Raw genomic sequence first — 23,269 nt, 5'->3', positions numbered from 1 at the left:
AGAGAGCTGTATCAGTGTCTCTCTTAACAAGAATATAAGGCACATTCCATCCAACCTTCTATCCATTCATCTTCTTCAGACCATTCACTCATCCACCATTAAACTGTCAATCAATATCTATTAAACAATCTGCCTATCAACATCCATTAAACATTCTGTCTATCAACATTAATTAGACTATCTACATACAACTTTTAAAGTATTTACTGTGGGTCCCTCTCAAGCAGCGTTTATATGTCCTCCCTCGCTCCTCGATCCTCAATGATCTACATAAAGAAAGATAGAAGAAGGGCTAGACTATCCCATTGTTGCCGCTCCATCATTCTTTATGTAGATCAGTGAGGAGCGAGAGAGGACGCGTAAACGCTATATGAGAGGCACCTTCTGTCTCAGGCTTTAAGCATACAATCTCATTAAGACTACAGATCCTGTTAACTGTTTCCTCTGTCCACAACTGTTTCAAAATAAAAGTCCTCACTGCAATAATACACTATTAAATCATTTGACCTTTGAAACTACTCAACTATTTAACTGTTCAACCATTCCAACTGTCAGTTATCATCAACTATGCCTCCAGTCAACTACATGAAACCTCCATGTACCTAGCAACCAACATAGCAACCATTAAAATTAAGCGTTTATGACCGTTTCCATAGCAACCAACATGATTATACTGCAGTAACTTCTTGTTTCCTGATAGTGGCCACCATGGATACCCTAGCAACTACTGTTTCAAAATAAAAGTCCTCACTAGCAAGTTAGCATTGTTAGCATGGTTAGCACAGTTAGCATTGTTAACATAGTTAGCAATTTTAGCATAACTGCTAAAAATGATTAGCTAAGTTAGCTCATCAACCTGGTTAGCATTGTTAGCATAGTTAGCATTGTTAACATAGTTAGCATTTTTAGCACAACTGCTAAAATGATTAGCTAAGTTAGCTAATCAACGTGGTAAGCATAGTTAACATAGTTAGCAATGTTAGCATAGTTAGCATTTTTTAGCATTACTGCTAGAAATCATCAGCTAAGTTAACTTATCAACCTGGTTAGCATTGTTAGCATAGTTAACATTTTAGAATACCTGTTAGAAATTATTAGTTAAGTTAGAACAGGAATGTTTAAGCTTTAAAATGTGTACCTTAACACTATCAACTCTCTTTAAACTATGCAACCACCATGTTTACCCTAGCTACACCTTAGTAGCCATATCTACATTTTTTTGCATTTTCATGCACTGGTAATTCCTTGGAATTGCATTTCTAGTTCTTCTTCTTCTAACGCTCGCAATTCAGCTTCAACCGTTTAACGTAGAAACTTCATTCAAACGTTGTTGCGTAGGTCTTGCTTATGCCATGTGTGCTTTGTATTTTTCAACTTTGTAACTTTTATACTTTTTAAACTATGAATTAAAAAACGATTTCCCCATAGATTTAACATTGAGCTATTTCCCCATAGACTTAACATTGCTCATTATGACATCACGGCAGCAATTAGAATCTTACGCCAGGTGGCTGGCCACCTGGGCACCAACTGTCAGTTTCTCTGGCTTTAAGCATACAGTCTCTCAGAAGACTACATATCCTGTTAACTGTTTCCTCTGTCCACAACTGTTTCAAAATAAAAGTCCTCACTGCAATAATACACTATTAAATCATTTAACCATTGAAACTACTCAACTATTGAACTGTTCAACCATTCCAACTGTCAGTTATCATCCACTATGCCTCCAGTCAACTACATGAAACCTCCATGTACCTAGCAACCAACATAGCAACCATTAAAATTAAGTGTTTATGACCGTTTCCATAGCAACCAACATGATTATACTGCAGTAACTTCTTGTTTCATGATAGTGGCCAACATGGATACCCTAGCAAAAAATGTTTCAAAATAAAAGTCCTCACTAGCAAGTTAGCATAGTTAGCATTGTTAGCATAGTTAGCATTTTTAGCATAACTGCAAAAAATCATCAACTAAGTTAGCTAATCAACCTGGTTAGCATTGTTAGCAAATTTAGCATTGTTAGCATAGTTAGCATTTTTAGCATTACTGCTAGAAATCATCGGTTAAGTTAGCTAATCAACCTGGTTAGCATTGTTAGTAAAGTTAGCATTGCAAGCATAATTAGCATTTTTAGCGTAACTGCTAGAAATCATTAGCTAAGTTAGCTAATCAACATTTTAACATGAATAGAAATCATTAGTTAAGTTAGAACTGGAATGTTTCATCTTTAAACTGTCTACCTTCACACTATCAACTCTCTGTAAACTATGCAACCACCATGTTTACCCTAGCTACACCTTAGTAACCATATCTACATTATCTATCTATTTCTGCATTTTCATGCACTGGTAATTCCTTGGAATTGCATTTCTAGTTATTCTTCTAACGCACGCAAATCAGCTAGAACTGTTTAACGTAGAAACTTCATTCAAACTGTGTTACGTAGGTCTTACTTAGGACATGTGTGCTATGACTTTTCAACTTTGTAACTTTTATACTTTTTAAACTATTAGTTAAAAACTATTACAATTTCCCCCATAGACTTAACATTGCTCATTATGACATCACGGCAGCAATTAGAATCTTACGCCAGGTGGCCGGCCACCTGGGCACCAACTGTCAGTTTCTCTGGCTTTAAGCATACAGTCTCTCAGAAGACTACATATCCTGTTCACTGTTTCCTCTGTCCACAACTGTTTCAAAATAAAAGTCCTCAGTGCAATAATACACCATTAAATCATTTAACCAGTGAAACTACTCAACTATTGAACTGTTCAACCATTCCAACTGTCAGTTATCATCAACTATGCCTCCAGTCAACTACATGAAACCTCCATGTACCTAGCAACCAACATAGCAACCATTAAAATTAAGTGTTTATGACCGTTTCCATAGCAACCAACATGATTATACTGCAGTAACTTCTTGTTTCCTGATAGTGGCCACCATGGATACCCTAGCAACAAATGTTTCAAAATAAAAGTCCTCACTAGCAAGTTAGCTAGTTAGCATGGTTAGCATAGTTAGCATAGTTAGCATTTTTAGCATAACTGCAAAAAATCATCAACTAAGTTAGCTAATCAACCTGGTTAGCATGGTTAGCAAATTTAACATTGTTAGCATAGTTAGCATTTCTAGCATTACTGCTAGAAATCATCGGTTAAGTTAGCTAATCAACCTGGTTAGCATTGTTAGTAAAGTAGCATTGCTAGCATAATTAGCATTTTAGCGTAACTGCTAGAAATCATTAGCTAAGTTAGCTAATCAACATTTTAACATGAATAGAAATCATAAGTTAAGTTAGAACTGGAATGTTTCATCTTTAAACTGTCTACCTTCACACTATCAACTCTCTGTAAACTATGCAACCACCATGTTTACGCTAGCTACACCTTAGTAACCATATCTACATTATCTATCTATTTTTGCATTTTCATGCACTGGTAATTCCTTGGAATTGCATTTCTAGTTCTTCTTCTAACGCACGCAATTCAGCTTGAACCGTTTAACGTAGAAACTTCATTCAAACTGTGTTACGAAGGTCTTGCTTAGGACATCAGCGCAATGTATTTTTTAACTTTGTAACTTTTATACTTTTTAAACTATAAATTAAAAACTATTAACAATTTCCCCATAGACTTAACATTGCTCATTATGACATCACGGCAGCAATTAGAATGTTACCCCAGCTGGTCAGCCACCTGGGCACCAACTGTCAGTTTCTCTCAGGCTCCTCTCTGAAGACTACATATTCTGTTCCCCTGTATCCTCTGCGCACAACAGTATCAAAATAAGTCCTCCTAATTCCATCCAACTTTATATCCATTCATCTTCTTCAAACCATTCACTCATCCACCCATTCTAAACAGTCTGCCTATCAACAACATCAATTAGACGCTCTACATTGAACTTTTAAACAATCTACTCTGTCTCAGGCTGGCTCTCTTAAGACTAGCCAGTTAAATTGATTACACCTGTATCTGTATCCACTACTCTCAGTAGAGAGCTATGTCTCTCCATTCTACAAGAATATAAGGCACATTCCATCCAACATTCTATCCATTCATCTTCTTCAGACCATTCACTCATCCACCCATTGAACTGTCTATCAACATCTATTAAACAATCTGTCTATCAACATCCATTAAACTCTCTGTCTATCAACATTAATTAGACTATCTACATTCAACTTTTAAATTATTTACTCTGTCTCAGGCTTTAAGAGTACTCTGGCTCTCTTAAGACTAGCCAGTTAAATTGATTACACCTGTGTCAACTACTCTCAGAGAGCTGTATCAGTGTCTCTCTTAACAAGAATATAAGGCACATTCCATCCAACCTTCTATCCATTCATCTTCTTCAGACCATTCACTCATCCACCCATTAAACTGTCAATCAATATCTATTAAACAATCTGCCTATCAACATCCATTAAACATTCTGTCTATCAACATTAATTAGACTATCTACATACAACTTTTAAAGTATTTACTGTGGGTCCCTCTCAAGCAGCGTTTATATGTCCTCCCTCGTCCTCGATCCTCAATGATCTACATAAAGAAAGATAGAAGAAGGGCTAGACTATCCCATTGTTGCCGCTCCATCATTCTTTATGTAGATCAGTGAGGAGCGAGAGAGGACGCGTAAACGCTATGAGAGGCACCTTCTGTCTCAGGCTTTAAGCATACAATCTCATTAAGACTACAGATCCTGTTTCACTACTTCCTCTGTCCACAACTGTTTCAAAATAAAGGTCCTCACTGCAATAATACACTATTAAATCATTTAACCATTGAAACTACTCAACTATTGAACTGTTCAACCATTCCAACTGTCAGTTATCATCCACTATGCCTCCAGTCAACTACATGAAACCTCCATGTACCTAGCAACCAACATAGCAACCATTAAAATTAAGCGTTTATGACCGTTTCCATAGCAACCAACATGATTATACTGCAGTAACTTCTTGTTTCCTGATAGTGGCCACCATGGATACCCTAGCAACAAATGTTTCAAAATAAAAGTCCTCACTAGCAAGTTAGCTAGTTAGCATGGTTAGCATAGTTAGCATTGTTAGCATAGTTAGCATTTTTTAGCATAACTGCAAAAAATCATCAACTAAGTTATCTAATCAACCTGGTTAGCATTGTTAGCACATTTAGCATAGTTAGCATTTTTAGCATTACTGCTAGAAATCATCGGTTAAGTTAGCTAATCAACCTGGTTAGCATTGTTAGCATTGCTAGCATAGTAAGCATTTTTAGCGTAACTGCTAGAAATCATTAGCTAAGTTAGCTAATCAACATTTTAACATGAATAGAAATCATTAGTTAAGTTAGAACTGGAACGTTTCATCTTTAAACTGTCTACCTTCACACTATCAACTCTCTGTAAACTATGCAACCACCATGTTTACCCTAGCTACACCTTAGTAACCATATCTACATTATCTATCTATTTTTGCATTTTCATGCACTGGTAATTCCTTGGAATTGCATTTCTAGTTACAATTAAAACAGAATATGGTGTGCATGGGTTAGGTTCTTCCTGTACACCACCTTACTCACCTTACATTATGGGTTACATCACCAAATCATCTGGTCAACAGCCACCACTGATTCTTATCAATTAAATTTAAATATCAGTTAAATTCTTGATAAAAAAGTTTTTTTTTTTTTTCAATGATCGTTCAATATCCCTACATCTACTTGTTTTGGCTACTGATTACATTTCAGTTACCACCACAATATATTGCATTATTTGTAGCTGTTTTACTTTTGCTAGATTAAAATGACTGAAAATATATAAAAAGGCAAGACTTATTATTTTTATGGAAAACTCTCCCATGGATGAATGAAGTAGATTTATTTTATTCAATGTAAACAGTTTTTTTTTTTTTTATATAAACTTACTAAAACCAGAAGAAAACTCTCCAATGGTAAGGTACCCATTCTTGTCTGAAGCCAACGAATCAAAGACATTCTCTAGTTCCTCTTCACTTAGAGGTAGCTCCTTATGCAGCCTCTGATGAAATCAGAAAAAGGTAAGGCTGCAGGGTAAACTGGTTATGAGCAAAATCAAAGGACAAAGTTAGGTATAAACTTTCAGAAGGGACTAAAGCATTAGCACAATGCTATCCTGTCAGAGAATGGCTAATATCAAAGTGGATTCTTTTTTTCACCAGTAACTCTCTCTCTACAGGTCATAATTAGACACAAGTAGCCTAAACGGACACACCATTGTCTTAATTTACAAATTATTATACCATTTCTGCACTTTTTTGTTTTAAGGCATACATTGAGTATTCCACATTATGCTTAACTAGATAACAATATACAACAGAATTATACAAATGTCAATATTTGATAATATAAAAAATGTTAAATTATGATGTGATGATGAAATGCTAATCAAACTAAAATCTTTACACAATGATTGAGTAGTTCTCACTAAGATATTGTAGTTTAAAGTGGAGATGAATAACAACGTTCACATTTTTTGGATGCTTTCTATCTTAGATGAGGGTGCAACCATCTTTAATCAAGGCATAGTGTGACGTCACAGGAGTCATTCCGCTTTGTGGCTCTTATAGGAGCTCTCTAAGAATGTTCTAAGAAAGCTCCTAAGAAGTTTTTAGCACTTAAGAGCTTCTTAACAAATCTGTGAAACCCGGCCACTGTCTGTTGCAGGCGAAAATATAACACTATTGATGTGCATACCATGGGAACATTTAAAAACACATTCAATCAACACTCATTTTTATCATGCAAGGTGCCTTCATGAAGTGTAATTAATCGTTTCATACAGGCAGTGTTTTACCTCTGAATATCCTCTGAATATAACACAATGTGCGTGCAAATCACGGCAATTTGTCTCTGTTGCATTGATAGATGCAGTAGTGATTCAGGTCTCTTCTACACTGCAGTTTCAATGCTATTCTCTTCCTGTAAGTGGCTTTGGGTTAAAGGGTCTGCTAAATGAATAGATGTAAATGTCTGTAAGCAACACGACAGAAAAGAATGGCTGTGAATTTGGATGCACTTTGCTTTTATCAGCCACACAAGGATAAGGAATGGTAAAACACCATCTATTTCAAATGATAAATTCTGCCTTTAAGGTGGCATTTTATGTGAACTAGGTTTATTCCATTAAATGCATCAGCTGTTTTGAAATATTCTTATCGTTTGCACATCAATATAGGTGTGGCCAGAGCAACTTTGTCAATTCTTGTGACGTCATACTACGCCTTGATCAAAGATTTCTTGCTCTGGTGGCAATAATCTGAAAGCAAACTACTTGAATTTCAAGTTTAACTCTATAACCATATCTCACCTAAGATAAAAAAAAAAGAAGAATCCAAAAAAATGCAGACATCGTTCAGTGCTTAATTTCCACTTTAAACTAGACAGTGCAAAAAAAAACTGATTTTCCGGACTGAAAGTCTCTCCAGACAAGTCCAGTATAAGTCACATCAGTCAAAAAATGTGAAGAGGGAAAAAGCATATATAAGTCACACCGGACTATAAGTCAGAAATCTATTTCACAAAATCCAAGACCAAGAACAGACAGAAACTATGCAACTGGACACATGGCGGCCAAAAAGATTGAAAATTCTGAAGACGAAGGAGTGAATGGTGGCAAGCTGAGGCGAGCCAGGCAATAATGAAGATGAGGAGGGCCCAACGGTAATTGTGAAGCAATTTACTGAAGATTAACTGAACGAAAATGCTGATGTGGTGCATGACAATGTGCCTAAACATTTGGAGAATGTAACGCAATCAAGCAATTTTGAGCAGCTGAAATGCCGAGGCTACCCCCTGAGAGAGCGAGAGAAAAAAAGGGCCGTGTTTTAAAAGAGCATGCAATCACTTTCACTTTCAATGATGTTATACTAAGGAACCTACCCTTTTTTACACACTGTTCACATGCCTTTCTTAACCAGTATGAACATTTGGACATCTGGAAAGGCAAGTTAGTCAACTAGCACACAGAATAGGGCGACCAGACTACTATTACAGTTTTTCAAAATAATATTGCTAGAAGCTTCTTTTTCTCAAAACAGTAAACACAAAACTCATTTTTCCACATTGGATCAAATTTAGATAGATATCCAACACCAAAGATGGGTCGTTATTCAAACTGTGTCTTGTGTTTTTGCCTGGATGAGTGAAGGCGACATGAGGATTTGAGGTGCTACTCAAAAATGTCTGTCTTGATAGGACTCCTTAACATAAAGGTTGGGTACGGAATTCGCAAAACGGCCGGCAGATTTTGAATACATACAACCTCATAGTCCCGCCCTCCATGCACCAACGAAAATTATGCGCGAGAGCGAGCCAGGCTAAATGAAATGCCAGCCTGGCGTCTACAGCACTATGAGCTCTAGTCTCAATACAATCGCCCACATCAACTTCCCCAATTACATTCTTTATTCAACTCCAAAGGGTTGTAGGTAATAGTTCCACAAATCAGACAAGGTAGATGATTTTATAGCCTACATTATGGTAAAAGCACCTTAGTCTACCAGCCCTTTCGTTCGGAAATTCTAAAACAACGATGCATTTTAATAGGCTACACCAAAAATAACATTTGATATACCTTACATCTTTCAGTAGCCATAGGTGTGTATATTTGAACAGAATCTGGTTTGGTTCTTACCAGGGCGTTTATCTTCTGAAATATCCGAGTTTAGTGCTGGCCCGCTGGTTCGCCTATTCCACTCTAGCTCCAAGCGGTTAAGTTTCGATTTCATGTTTATAGTCAGGGAGCCATGGGGTCAGACCTGGCTTTGTCGGTTAAAGTTTTTTTTTTTGCAGAATCTAGTAGACTAGGGGTACCTCTTTAAGATTTAAGAGGGTGCCCGGTGATATCCCTTGGGCAATTTCGTATATTAAGCCTTTCTTGTCCAATGTGTTGACTATAAGGCGGATATACTACAGGTGAATAGGGTAAAAAAATTAACAAGCAGATATCACTATGAAATTTCACCAGTTGATTACTTAGATCAATATGAAAAATAAATGTATTACAAGTTTTCTGAAATTTAATGTTTGGATATGCAAATTAGGTATGATGTAATTAAATATGCGCTGATTTGCATAAACGTAAAAAGATCAAATCTGAACATTGGGTAAAGCCAGTTTCAATTTTTTTCTTTTCATTTTGTTGACATAAGAGATGAAAAGTATTTTAGAGAGGGAATTATGGATATCTCATTTAGTTATTCAGTAAATCAGAAAATACTATACCAGCCTTTAAAAAATCCATTTTCGCCATGTTTTTTGGAATAAAATGTCATGTAAATCAGGCTAAGAATAATATATCAACAAACCCCTCTGCAAAAACCTTCTAAACATGGTTAGGTATAAGACTGAAAAGTTTGGTGTATGTAGATGCTTGTGAAGTGGAGATTTTGTTCTCCGAGTGAGAGAGGAAACTCATCCATATCCGCCTTATATTCAACACATTGGACAAGAAAGGCTTCATATACGAAATTGCCCAAGGGATATCACCGGGCACCCTCTTAAATCTTAAAGAGGTACACCTACTCTACTAGATTCAGCAAAAAAAAAAACTTTAACCGACAAAAGTGAAGTGTTCCTTTAAGGTTCTCGTGAGCTTTTGGCAGACCAGACCAGTCACTAAGCCATGGGGTCAGGTTGCAACCAACCCAGGTCAGACCTGGTTTTGTTGGTTAAAGTTTTTTTTTTTTGCTGAATCTAGTAGAGTAGGTGTACCTCTTTAAGATTTAAGAGGGTGCCCGGTGATATCCCTTGGGCAATTTTGTATATTAAGCCTTTCTTGTCCAATGTGTTGAATATAAGGCGGATATGGATGAGTTTCTTCTCTCACTCGAAGAACAAAATCTCCACTTCACAAGCATCTACATACACCAAGCTTTTCAGTCTTATACCTAACCATGTTTAGAAGGATTTTGCAGAGGGGTTTGTTGATATATTATTCTTAGCCTGATTTACATGACATTTTATTCCAAAAAACATGGCGAAAATGGATTTTTTAAAGGCTGGTATAGTATTTTCTGATTTACTGAATAACTAAATGAGATATCCATAATTCCCTCTCTAAAATACTTTTCATCTCTAATGTCAACAAAATGAAAAGAAAAAAAATTAAGCTGGCTTTGTCCAATGTTCAGATTTGATCTTTTTACGTTTATGCAAATCAGCGCATATTTAATGACATCATACCTAATTTGCATATTCAAACATTAAATTTCAGAAAACTTGTAATACATTTATTTTTCATATTGATCTAAGTAATCAACTGGTGAAGTTTCATAGTGATATCTGCTTGTTAATTTTTTTACCCTATTCACCTGTAGTATATCCGCCTTATAGTCAACACATTGGACAAGAAAGGCTTAATATATGAAATTGCCCAAGGGATATCACCGGGCACCCTCTTAAATCTTAAAGAGGTACCCCTAGTCTACTAGATTCTGCAAAAAAAAAAACTTTAACCGACAAAGCCAGGTTCACCTAAATTATGGCATTTGGCTCCCGGACTATTACAACACTCTTCGAGTCACGGTAAAATGTAATTTTTGCTACAGCTTATTTATTGCGTGGGTGATTGAGTTTCCGTAGGTATCCGCTGCCTTATGTATAGAAATGAAGTGACACATACAACTTGAGGGGAACATTATGGGACGTGTAGCAGGCCTAGATAGTTTCGTTTCAGCACTGACTCGCGGTCAACAGCTTTCGTGCTATGTGCACGAACGGGTCGCGCGTGCGGAGGGGATGGGGAGGAGGAAGAGGAAGACCGTTAGATTGACAAATGAGCTGTGAAATGATGGTATGGGGTTTGGAATTCTATTGGCTGGAGTTTTTCGAGCCCTGCCCGTTCCGCAGATGATTGACATGTTTAATTTCCATTTCAGTGCTTCCAACTCAGTGGCTGTAAGTGGGTTAGGAATAGGATTTCAAGTGATTTTGCAAAAATGACCAAAAAAGCTCATTCCTTACCCTACCTTTAACATAAGTCAAAGTCTTCTTAAATTAAGTCAGAATTATATTTTGAGAGAGTGGTATGTAAATCCCTTCAGACTAAAAACAATACTAAATAGATTTTCTTTGATCTGAGTATCAGATTAATAATTATTAATTTCTGCCAGTGTGCTATTTACAGCTGCACACTCCACCAATGTGCTCTACTGGAATACTGTATGTAGAAGCTTTTTTCCAAGTGGTACTGGTTACTTGCTCCTGTTTCTACTTGATCGAGGCCTCACAGCCTCCACCATCAAGGTATATTTTGCCACCATGGTATACCATTGATACTTTGTACATGAAATCATTGTAAACTGAGCTATTCCCACATGGATTGTCATGTTCCTATAGCTAGCCCGCATGCGGTTTTAGTCCTCTGCAATAGGAGTTTCATAAATGTTACATCAAGATTGACTTACCCTCATGTCTGTGCGGGTGATGTATCCTTTGCTCTCAATGTCACATGTCTGAAAGAACTCCTGTGTCTTGTCCAACATGGAGATGCAGCCCCACTTGGACCCCCCTCCTTCTTCACAAACTTGAGTTTCCGGCTGCCCCTTCTTTTTAACCGAATCTCTGCGGTAGACCCCTGTGCTTACATGTGTGAAGTCGGCCATGTCTTCTCTTCTCTAGTCTTTATGCTCCCAACAATTATTTTTCCATGATGGCTCACACCTCATTTCTCCTCTGGCAGCATTCTTCTAACCTCAGTTTCAGCAATCTACAAGAGAAAAAAAAAAACATTACTGACTGTTTATGATGCATCATCATGTTAGGAACTGTGTCAATGTAGTCATATAACCATAAAAACAAACAAATATAGGCCTACAGAAAAACAAAATATCAAAATGTATTTACAAATATGCTGTACATTATACAGACTCATTTCTGTTGCTAAACTGTCTTTTCTATTGCAACAAAGGGAGTAATGTAAATGTCCCCTTAGAATTATAAAGGCTCTATGTTCTATCTCGAATGCAAAGATTTTCAAGAGACGAAACATGAAATACAACATTTTATTAACTGTAAAACGACTTTTGCTATTTACAAGTTAGAATGTCCACTTTGTAAAGTATTTTATGTTGGCAGGACTAAACACCGACTACAGGACAGAGTTTCAGAGCATATACGCCATAAAAAAACCAAAATGACAACATAACAAAACTCAATGGCTCGTCATTTTAAGGACAAAACCAGAAGTGATCCTTCAATTTCAAGGGCAATTGGCATCGATCACATCCCACAGACTATAAGGGGAGGGTATAGATTAAAACACCTGAATCAAAGAGAGAGTTTTTGGATTTTTAGATTAAAAGCAACCCTTTACCCAGGTCTCAATAAAGGTGTAGATTAGGGGTTGTAATGCCACTTCTGAGCATTTCAATTATACCGATGACATACCGGTATGTTTTAATGAACATGTGGAAATAGGTGTGGAGATTTGAACAAAAGCTGGTTTGGTTCTTCTTAACCAAAATAAAAACGTTGGCGTGTCGCATGGACGTCATCGTCATCTTGCTTTACCCCCTGGCCTGTGATTGGTTCCTTTGCTGAGGTGAAAATCGGGTTCATGGAAGCCAGGCTGCCGAGCAGTGTGAATGAAATCGCCCTCAAGGCAGGTTGGGTATACGGTCATGTAGGCCTAACACCGGCTCTGACTGCGTTGGAGCCCTAGGCGTGACTTTAATTCCAGAGGTGGACAAAGTACATAATTCCTTTACTTAAATGAAAGTATAAACACATCTGGTCAAATATTAGGCCTATTCCAACGCAAGTGAATGTTGTTAAGTCTGATTTTTACAAAAAACAGGTTCTCTCAGTCAGACTAAGTGGAGGATATTTTGATGAAAAGAATGAACTTCAAGGTGGCCAGTCACCTTATTGCATTTAAATAATCAAATGTGGTTACAAGTAACGAGTAGTCTACTTCATGGTCATATTTCAAATGTAGGCCTAGTGGAGTCAAAAGTAGCCTACAGTTTTGTCTTTCAAACTAGTGGTCAAAAATAACAGTCACAAGTTTCCAAAAATATTATACTCAAGTAGGCTACAGACACTCAAATATCATACTTAAGTATAGCAATCATAAGCTAAATGTATCTTACTGTCCACCACCGTTTAGCGTAATTCTGAGATTGAGTGGAACCACACTGTCTAAAGTAGAAGACGCACGTTTTAAGCATTGCAAAACGTTTCATTCATGTAAATTGGCTGAGGAAAGGCGGCGAACTTTGTGAAATGTAGCCTATGTGAATTATGATATACGATCAGGCCCAACTTAAAGGGATATTCCGCCATTTTTGGAAATACGCTCATTTTCCACCTCCCCTCGAGCAAAACAATCGATATTTACCTTGTTCCCGTTCATCCAGCCATTCTGTGAGTCTGGCGATACAACTTTTAGCTTCAGCCTAGCATAGATCACTGAATCGGATTAGACCATTAGCTTCTCGCCTGCTAGCTTCATGTTTAAAAGTGACTAAGATTTCTGATAATTTTCCCATTTAAAACGTGTCTCCTCTCAAGTTAGAAAGTGCAATAAGACCAACTGAAAATGAAACCTGGCGTTTTTCTAGGCTGATTTGACATGGAACTACACTCTCATCTGGCGTAATAATCAAGGCAACTTGCAAACGTACCATAGGCGCAGTGATATCGTACGCAGCATCTGAAAATAGTCCCCATAGACATCAAGCAGTAGTAGTGCCAGTAGCTGCAAGTTGCCTTGATTATTACGCCAGATGAGAATGTAGTTCCATGTCAAATCAGCCTAGAAAAACGGCAGGGTTCATTTTCATTTGGTCTTATTGCACTTTCTAACTTGAGAGGACACACGTTTTAAATGGGAAAATTACCAGAAATATTAGTCACTTTTAAACATGAAGCTAGCAGGCGAGAAGCTAATGGTCTAATCCGATTCAATGATCTATGCTAGGCTGAAGCTAAAAGTTGTATCGCCAGACTCACAGAATGGCTGGATGAACGGGAACAAGGTAAATATCGATTGTTTTGCTCGAGGGAAGGTGGAAAATGAGCGTATTTCCACAAATGGCGGAATATCCCTTTAACATTGTGTAGTCGCCCGTCATTTCGTGCGCCACAGGTGGATGGAGCGCCAGCGTTTGAGTCGGGTGTGCATGGCAATGATGATCAACAACACACTCTAAAATCTAGGCTAATGATGTACTGTAGGTCCACAGAAAGTTTACCACAGATATTCCCATGGAAATATTTCAGTGATGAGGCATATAGCATAACGCAAGAAATTCGAGCATCTTGCCCTATTCAACGTGAAGCAAAATTACAATAGTGGGAACTTGTACTCATGTCAGCAGCATAGTAGCTGCATAAACGCATGATGGGCTGTAGTATGCTGAGCTGCAATGATGGGACGGTGGTAAGTGGGGAAAGCTGTCTGAGTTAGCACTAAACACCTGGGAGAGTTTTCTGTGACGTAAACAATTGTGTAACGTTGGTACTGTAGACGTATTAATTCATAGACATAATGGACAGCAAGATCGCCTATTTTGCAGGTTTTTCTGCTCGTCGTTTTAAGTTTGACATCAGTGGGAAACTCACATTTAGCTGGTCAGGCTTCTTCGCATGCGAAATTTAGTTTGAGACGGGGCTATTTCGAAAGTTTTATTTTCATCGCAACGAATTTCGACCTGTGAATAGGTCTGGGCTGTATTTATTAGCCTGCGTAATTTCATGCGCTTATTTCGCCCAAAATCGGACTTGGTGCTCTGTACGGGCCTTATTAGCAATTCAATAGTAAGATTGTTTCAACCTAATTCCCACCTATTTGTAGGCCTAATGCACGCGGAAAAATATGTTGAGCATGAGCTACAGTTATGCGTATAGCCTACCTTAAAATCGGGCATCGGTGTCCACCAGAACATCACAGTAGGCTACAGGCTTTCAAGGAACGCATTTGAATTCCATGTATCGTTTGCTAGACTATTTGTGAAGTCATGTAGTTAGCATGTGATACCATGAGGTGGTCGCCTGAGCAAACTTAATCCGCTTCTAAGATTTTTTTCAAAGTTTCAAATGGTCAGGAAAAGTAGTCAGGCAACGGAGGAGAAACCTGAAAACAAAACAAACAAACAAACAAAAAAAACTGTCAAAGGCTTCGTGACGAAGAGGGTGATGAAGTGTGGTTGAACTGTGAGGTTAAGCGATTACCATCTCTATGTTTTCTGAGTATCATCATAGTTATCTGTCAAATTGTAGCATTGGATTATTAGCATTAGATTAATTTTGCTCTTTTAATTAGGCCTACTAGATCTCTTTGTAAAACCCTTTAGAACAGTGGTTCTCAAACGTTTCACAATGAGTAGGCTACCACCTCAGAGAACAATTGACTCATGTACCACCATTATGACCAGCATTAAAACAGTGCACAGTAGGGTAGGCCAATTCAATTCAAATATATTTTACTTTGTTCATACTGTTTTGCTTTGTTTTGTTTTCAAGAAAGATAAAAAACTAGTTTAAAATATAACATTTTTTCATGATATTTGTACGTAATTTGAAATAAATGAAATAAAGCATCTTGAAGACTCCCAGGGTAACACAACACAGAGTCCACATACCACCAGTGGTACCTGTACAGTTGTTTATTTATTCTGTTGCTTTTTAGAGGTCATCTGACAACAAAACAATATGCCATATAGCACCCCTAACTGTACATTGGATTGGCCAATTTACTGGAGCTTCCCGTAAGTCCAGGAAAACAGACACATCCCAAATCCATCAGAAATCTTCAGAAATGCCATCAGATTTTGGTTCTACGAAAAGCTTTATTTATATGTGGACACCTTCCACAAATCACCAATTTACCAAAACCTTAATAAGCAGTAATAATAAACTGCAGTGAAGATCATGACTGTAATTAAGACAGTACAGTAATTGTTTATGGTATGCCACAAATCAATTACATACATGTCTAAATACAGTTTTAAGATTGTCAGATAGTGTCTATGTTGAATTGGTCTAGTATGGACAGTTGCTTATCATCTTTAATTTCGAAGTGTCTGTCATTTTGTCCAAAACAAGGATTACACTCTCCTCGTCATTTTTTTGTGTCTTGGATCTTCTGAAGCAGCAGTTCCATCTGTGCATTCAAGTTGGGCTGGCCTTTCTTAGTTTTTTTCTTCAGCAGTTGATATGTTGCCTTTTTCTTCTCTTTATACTTTTGAAGGGCCTCCTCCTTCGCTGCTGTATATTTTTGATATTCCTATGAAAACAACACAAATCAGTTTCAAAAGCATCCCATATTTCATGCATTTCCCATTCATCATGTACTGTAGGTCCTGTTTATGGGATGTCCTTCATTGCTTGTATACTATGTATACATACTAATAGCCTCATATTATGCAAAAGCATACCTTACTTCATAGTTACGAAACATCACTTTGTCTGTCAGTCTGTCTGTTATTCGCATATCTCTCAAACTATTTGTCCAAAATTGATTTCAAACTTAGCAGGTGTCTTGCTATGGGCACCAGTACAGTGCAGTGTCAAGTTTGACATTGTTAACTAGTTATCGACAAGTTAACTAAGATAAGTTATGTTAAATATATCGGTAAAATAAACACACATTGCCTTTCTTCGCTTTACGGTAGCCACTCCCACTCTCACACAGCACAGCACAGGACCAGAGACAGAGAGGATAAGCAGAGTTTTGGCTCCATTGAATCACGGGTGAAGATGCAAGATGTTTGGATGCTTACAATGTCTGACATCAACAGTAAAGACTCCCTGTATACAGTTTGATTGCATAAAATGGTTTCCGGCGGATTTTACAACACCGCAACAAACACGTGCAGTGGCTATTGAAAATGACATAAACATGATGTGCAATAAACTGACACTTCAAATAGCTCTTGAAACTTGACATTTTGAATAAACAAACGATAATTCCGACTGCAAGGCCCAAACTGAAATGAGCGAAAGGGTAGTGGTCCGGAATTTCAGGATGTTTCAGAATGCCACACAGCTAAACAACGAGGGGCAGACAGAGTGACATGTCAATTATGCTACCAAAGACTGTTTTTGAGTCGCATCATTGCAAATCTCTTATGATGATGCATCTTTCTACAGAATAGTTTTTCTTCAAATCATTAAGTTGTTGAATAGGCTAAACATATAGCCTTACATCAAAGCTCTGAAGTTTACATTATTTCAGTCAGCTACAGACAACGAAATTTCATGCAATGATGCAGAAGCAGAAGATCAAGATGGGTCTAAAAAATGCTGTCTCAGCAGCTTATATGATGTTTTTTTCATTCAGAAAAACACTCTTTGGTCAATTTCACTCAGATGTAGGATATATGTGTGCGTATTTCAAGTGATAGAATTAAGGTATGACTTATGTTTAGCTGACGTTATGACATGTAAAACCAAACACAGCCAGAGGCAGCTTGACTGATTTTGTTTGTCACACGTTCATAATCACTCTCAGTTATGCCCTCTGTTGGCTGGTTGGTTTGTGCCTCTCTGTTGGCTCTCTACACAAGACAGTTTTTGGGCAAATGCAACACAATACATAAGAATACATTTTACTACCTCATTTTTTCTCTCACGCTCCTCTCTCTGTTTCTCATAGTCCTCCTTAGTCCGACTGTAAGAGGTCATCTTCCATTTTTTCTTCATCCTAGAGGGAGATACACAAAATAATGAAGACGATCAAGGGATGTGGAAATAAAGATACTTTTTTCATATGAAAGGGCATCATTCTGCCAGGTTATGTCAGCTAGGACAGCTAGTAATGATAATTATCATTTGTGACTGTAGTGTTATTTTAGGGTATTTGCTAAAGTAATGGAGGTGTGATGTCACTACTGTCTTCAAATATACTGCCGACTTCAGAGTTCAAGTATGGTCTCACCGGTCTGACTGTGGAGTTGATGCTGGAGGAGACTGTTTACTGACAGTTTTGGTCTGCTCAGAGCAAACTGGCTGGTCAGCTGCTGTGATGGTAATGGCATTGTCAGGGCAGAATTCATGTCTGTCCTCTTCCTCCTCCTTCCCCATTGAAGCGGTTGTCCTTTCAGTCCGACCATGTCTTCTCTTAAGTTCTTCATGTCTTTGTCTTTCCTCCTCAGCCAAATAAAGGTGTTGAAGATGTTCTGGATACTTATCTGTTACATTTTTTTCCACTTCCTTGTTTTTACGTTGCTTTCGGCGCAGTTTATTGTATTCATGTTTAACCTTCTCCCTCCTTTTGAAAGCAAACCCCAAACCTGTGTGACAAAATAGAAAACTGAATTAGCATTCACCTTGCCATCTCAATTCAATTCAATTAAATAATCAGTAGAACATGAGTAGAGTCTTCTAAGATAAAGCTTAGTGTAGCCTTATCATGCAGTGCACCTTAGTGTAGCCTTATCATGCAGTGATGTCAGTGACTGAAGAGGGTGGCCAATGGTCTAAAAACACGTGTGCATAATGCTCTAGAGGTGTTTCTTATTTTTGATAGAAAGGGAGTGAAACCAGCATATCTATGAAAAGGTCAGAGCTTTCAATGAAGGAGGTGTAAAACATGTTAAGGATCTTCCTGCTCACTCCAAAGGAGTATAGCTTCCTCAAAAAATACTGCCACTGTTCAAGTCAAAATGCAGTTTGTCATCAATGACAGTGCCCAGACATTTGTACTCATGTACAACTTCCACTGGTTCCCCATGTATTGTAGTTGCAGTTCTGCATCCTCCATGCCTGTTGAAGTCAATGAACATCTCCTTGGTCTGTGACATTTAGCTCCCAAAAGGAGCGATCACACCATTCCACAAACTCACTGCGGACAGACCCATGATCTTGGACAGAACCAGATAACAGGGATAACAGTGTCGTCGGCAAACTTCACTAGATGACGATCAACATGGCGGTTTCTACAATCATCTGTGTACAAAAGCAGTGGTGAGAGGACACAATCCTGGGGTGACCCAGTGGACGTGTATCTGATGTCAGAGAAACTCAGAAAGTCTGTGATCCACAGAATTAACTGATGATCTAAGTTGAAACAGTTCATGAGCTTTTTGGCCAGCATGTGTGGTTGAATGGTGTTAAAGGCAGATGAGAAATCCACAAATAGAAGTCGTGCAAAAGAATTTGGCCTTTCTAGGTGTTCATGGATGGCATTCAATATGTAGATTTTGGCATCATCCACCCCTCTTTTTGCACAATATGCAAACTGAAGAGGTTCCATCTTTGAGGCTGTGGGATTGATAATGAACTTTCACAATCCTCTCAAAGGCCTTCATGACAAGGGAGGTGAGGGCAATGGGTCTTAGGTCATTCAGGACTTTAAGGCTGCTCTTCTTGGGAACGCGAATGATTGTGGAGTGTTTCCATGACTGGGGGACAGTGGCAGGAGACCTCTGGAATATCTGCTAGAAAACTCCTACAAGCTGCTCAGCACAGTGTTTCAGTGTGTGACCGCAGATGTGATCTGGACCAGGGGCTTTCTTGATCTTAGTCGTTCTCAGACATTCACAGATTCAACCGTGACAATGATAGGGTCACTCGGGGTCAAGCTACTGATGATATCCGCCAACTGAGACTGGTGATCTTTCTCAAACCTGGTGTAAAAAGAGTTAAGCTCATTGGGTAGGGATTCAACAATGCTGCCAGCCACACACACAGGTCTAAAGTCACGCACAGTGTTGACTGCTGCCATTGTCTTTATACCCTGTCTAAATACCCTATCTCTGCATCTGATAACTGCAATACATGCCTTCTTAACAAAGAAGATGTAGGTCAGAGGGCTTCGGCGTTCTGTTTAGTAGTGCGAAGGTGCTCTTTGGTTAAACATAACTTTGTTGAGATGTTTTGAAGAAATCCAAGGCACTCTTCGTCTTCATTAAAAAGCTTTTAATTTAATCTGAGCTAGTTCATAGTAGAACAAATTGACATGCTTTCTTACGTTGCTAATTTGCATAACTGCAGAATGAGTAACTCACAAATCTGTGTGTCCTTATATTAGTGGTGGGCCGTTATCGGCGTTAACGTGCTGCGTTATCGTGCAACTCTTATCGGGCGATAAAAAAAATATCGGCGTTAATCTATTCTCAAAGTTGGGCTGGGAGCTGGGTCTATACCACGCAAGCTATGATCACTTTCACCTTGATATCTTAGCGCGAACGCCAATGTTTAAGAGTGCGCCTGAAAAAAGTCTAGGTCGCACTGGTGCACCTGACGCTGCTCGGCTGCTTTCTTTCACAAGTTGTCATTGTAGACAATACGTGCAACTTTACCAAACAGTAACCAATGATACATCCTCCCAACATGGACGATAAGCTCAGACCCCTCCCGAATCGGCACCTGATCGCTCATTCCTAATAGAAGTAACCCCCCTCTCCTTGGCCCGCTTTCTCTTTCTCTCCCTCTCCCTCTCCCTCACTCTCCCGTGCGCGCTCAATGGACACTCGCGAGTCGCGACCCGCCCCTCGACATGCACATCCAAATAAAACATTCACTATGGTGAAAGCAATGATGCATATAGAAGACGTTAGCTAAAATAATCTAAATTCCGGTTAGCATCATTGCTGCAGAAAGTTGATTAAAACTCTTACATTCAAGTCAGTCTTGCATGAGTTGGATGATAATCTCAATACCAATGTTTTCCAACTCCAAAACTCGAAAGGAGAAAAAGTATTAGCCCACATTGAAACTTACAGTAAACACACGTGGGGAAACTGAGCAGTCCAACTAGTAAACTATGATAAACTAGCCAACTATGCTACTTTGTTTACATTTTGAGATTTCAAGCAGACAGCTGAATTAAAGAGGCAGAGTTGTAATATGAATAGTAGGCTGCAATCTGCATAAAGTGTGCTGTCATGAATATCAGACATTTCAGTATGTAGAATAGGCTTATATAAATAATTTTGTAAAGAAAAAAATCTTTTATTGTGTTTCAAGCTTTTTCTAGACTTTTTGTTGTTAAAAAATCATTATATGAAAGGACAGCAATAAAAAGGTGACCTTTTAGCGTTAAAGGCGATGCAATGAAAAATGTGGGTGCACCTAAATTTTGCGCTGGTGCACCTAAAATTAATCTAGATTAATCTAGATTAATTTCAAGATTACAGTGAGATTAATCTAGATTAACAAAATTAATCTATGCCCACCTCTACCTTATATACAAAAGCTTGCCATTATACCGAGTCATCATTCAGTGGACAGTTGATGACAACAGCTGCAATTTGGGATGCCAATTCTGAGAGTAAACTAGCAATACTTTGTCAACAATGAGCTATGTGGAAGAGTGAATATGTAAGATTTGCCATGAGAAGATTCCGGTCTCACGTTCAAGTACATCTAACCTGAGGTTGCATCTAAGAATCAACCATCTGACAACATTTTCTGCCCTTTAGACAGTCGGCAGCACCAACACTTCGCCTGAAGATCGGCCTTCAACCTTAGGCCAGAAACAGCAGCTGGGGCTCGCTGACTCATTCAGAAAAGGGACCAAATATCAGCCATCAGTGCCGAACCCTGACCGAAACTGTGACCCGCCTTCTAGTGGAGGAAAAGTTGCCATTTAATTTGGTGGAGAATCCAGCCTTTAAGACGATGCTACAGACTTTCGACAAGCAATACGTCCTCCTGGACAGAAAATATTTCTCACAAAAGGCAGTGCCAGTAAAATATTTGGAAGAACTATTTCAGTGTCATGCCTCAGGAGAAGGGTTCAGCCAAAACCCTGCAGAGGATCCAGAAACTGTAGCAACTTGCGGAGGCCCCCCAGCAAAGAGAACATAACTCAGTGAACTGTTTAGTGATTGGTGAGCAATCAAACAATGGTCTGATGTTGTGAAAGACGAGATCCAACTCTACAAAATGGTTAAACTAATTTCTGTGGATTCAAACACACTGAAATGGTGGAAAGATAAGCACCAGCAGCACCCACATTTCTCAGGAGATAAAAAAGTAGTTATCTGCGTGCAGTGTTTCCCCTACAATGTATTCAGCAGCGCAGCTGGATTTTCAGCGCCACTGCAAATCTTCACATGTCTAACGACAATTAGGCCTAGCCTACTTGCACTCTGTAACACAGCACAGCCAGTTGATGGCTCCTAGCACCGCTGCTGGAGAAAAATTGTAGGGGAAACACTGGTGTGGTATGTGTTCAACTAGTTGGAAATAGTTGAATTCACTTAATAGTTCAGAGAAGAATGTGGACATGGCTGTTTTATTGGTTATGTTTGTTTTGTTCTAAATGTCATCTTCTGTGAGGAAGGTTGCAAAAGAGAAACTAGATGGCATGTTATTTTGCTTAAGTTTTGAATTGACTGAAGATATAAGTTGACTGTTACATTATTGTCAATAAATGTTATACATTTGACAATGTACAGTGGTACATTGCGAAGAAAGGTCGAAAATGGCATAATAACCTGTGCTTTAAAAAAAATGGAAAAAGGATTGGACATTACTGCTGATTCAGAATGCTGCATGACGACTGGTCTTCAATCAGCAAAAGGGGACAAAAACTCCTCTCCTAGTTAGCCTACTCGTCTCCCTATTGTGACCAGAATGACATTTAAATCTTTCACTCTGGCCTAATAGGATACTTACATAATTTGCTTCAAATCTTGCTGATTTTACGATTTTTGTTGTCTTTCTAGGCTACATCTGACAACTGCATCATTCATTCAGAAGGCACTAGGCTATATACTGAAAGTCCCTGCTTGAACCTGCGTCACGTGAGCATGGAGAGAGCATGGGCATTTCGCACACGAATTTTTCGCATTTTCGCACGGTAATTTCGTGTCGTATGTATCTGTGTGTAACGGCCTTTAATCTGTGTCCCCTTCATATATAATGGACCAGTCTCGCTCTACTAAATAATAACACACAAGGGAAAGCATGTCTTACTTACCCTCGTTCAAACTCCCATGAAGTGATTTGTGTTCTGACACCCACTTCTGCTTGTTTCTACCTGCTAACCGGTGTGCTTTACCATCGTTATTTCTGACGATCTTTGGACGATTTTTCAGATCGGTATGAACTGATGCCATTTTTTCTTTACAAATGTAAAAAAAATTTGCTCTCGTCTAGCCCCATATGCACCCAGCACCATAGCCCAGCACAAGCACAAGCACCAGACCATCACAATACTATTCGACGCGATTTGATGACGAACATCCTGCTTCTCTAGGCAAGCTCAATCGAAAATGATCATTCGTGCTGTCCAGGTGCTGTCGAGAGTCCATGTCTGGTGAGGCAAGTAACGGTCGAACCTG

General features: G+C 38.6%; 2 protein-coding genes across 2 annotated transcripts in view; both read right to left on the bottom strand.

The window, feature by feature from the left end:
• cracr2ab (calcium release activated channel regulator 2Ab) overlaps positions 1–15,659 on the bottom strand; it is a 34,530-nt gene extending 18,871 nt beyond the window's left edge. Inside the window, exons 1-3 of the mRNA XM_062517753.1 lie at positions 14,888–15,659; positions 11,438–11,739; positions 5,919–6,030 (exon numbers count right to left, since the gene is read on the bottom strand). Coding sequence (XP_062373737.1) covers positions 5,919–6,030; positions 11,438–11,635 — 310 coding nt within the window. The 5' untranslated portion in view covers positions 11,636–11,739; positions 14,888–15,659. The remainder of the gene's footprint in view (positions 1–5,918; positions 6,031–11,437; positions 11,740–14,887) is intronic.
• Positions 15,660–15,803: 144 nt separating this feature from the next.
• On the bottom strand, positions 15,804–23,131 carry ccdc59 (coiled-coil domain containing 59). The gene is made up of 4 exons (XM_062517755.1): positions 22,906–23,131; positions 17,914–18,268; positions 17,592–17,679; positions 15,804–16,260 (listed from the first exon to the last, which is right to left on the bottom strand). Exons 1-4 carry the CDS (start codon positions 23,042–23,044, stop codon positions 16,096–16,098), a joined length of 747 nt encoding a protein of 248 aa, XP_062373739.1. The 5' UTR covers positions 23,045–23,131; the 3' UTR covers positions 15,804–16,095.
• Between the last annotated feature and the right edge of the window lie 138 nt (positions 23,132–23,269).

This window comes from Sardina pilchardus, chromosome 17 (assembly GCF_963854185.1).
Source record: "Sardina pilchardus chromosome 17, fSarPil1.1, whole genome shotgun sequence".
NCBI classification, from domain to species: domain Eukaryota; kingdom Metazoa; phylum Chordata; class Actinopteri; order Clupeiformes; family Clupeidae; genus Sardina; species Sardina pilchardus.
The sequence above is the reverse complement of the archived record's forward strand: the minus strand, read 5'-3'. Positions and strand labels throughout refer to the sequence as shown.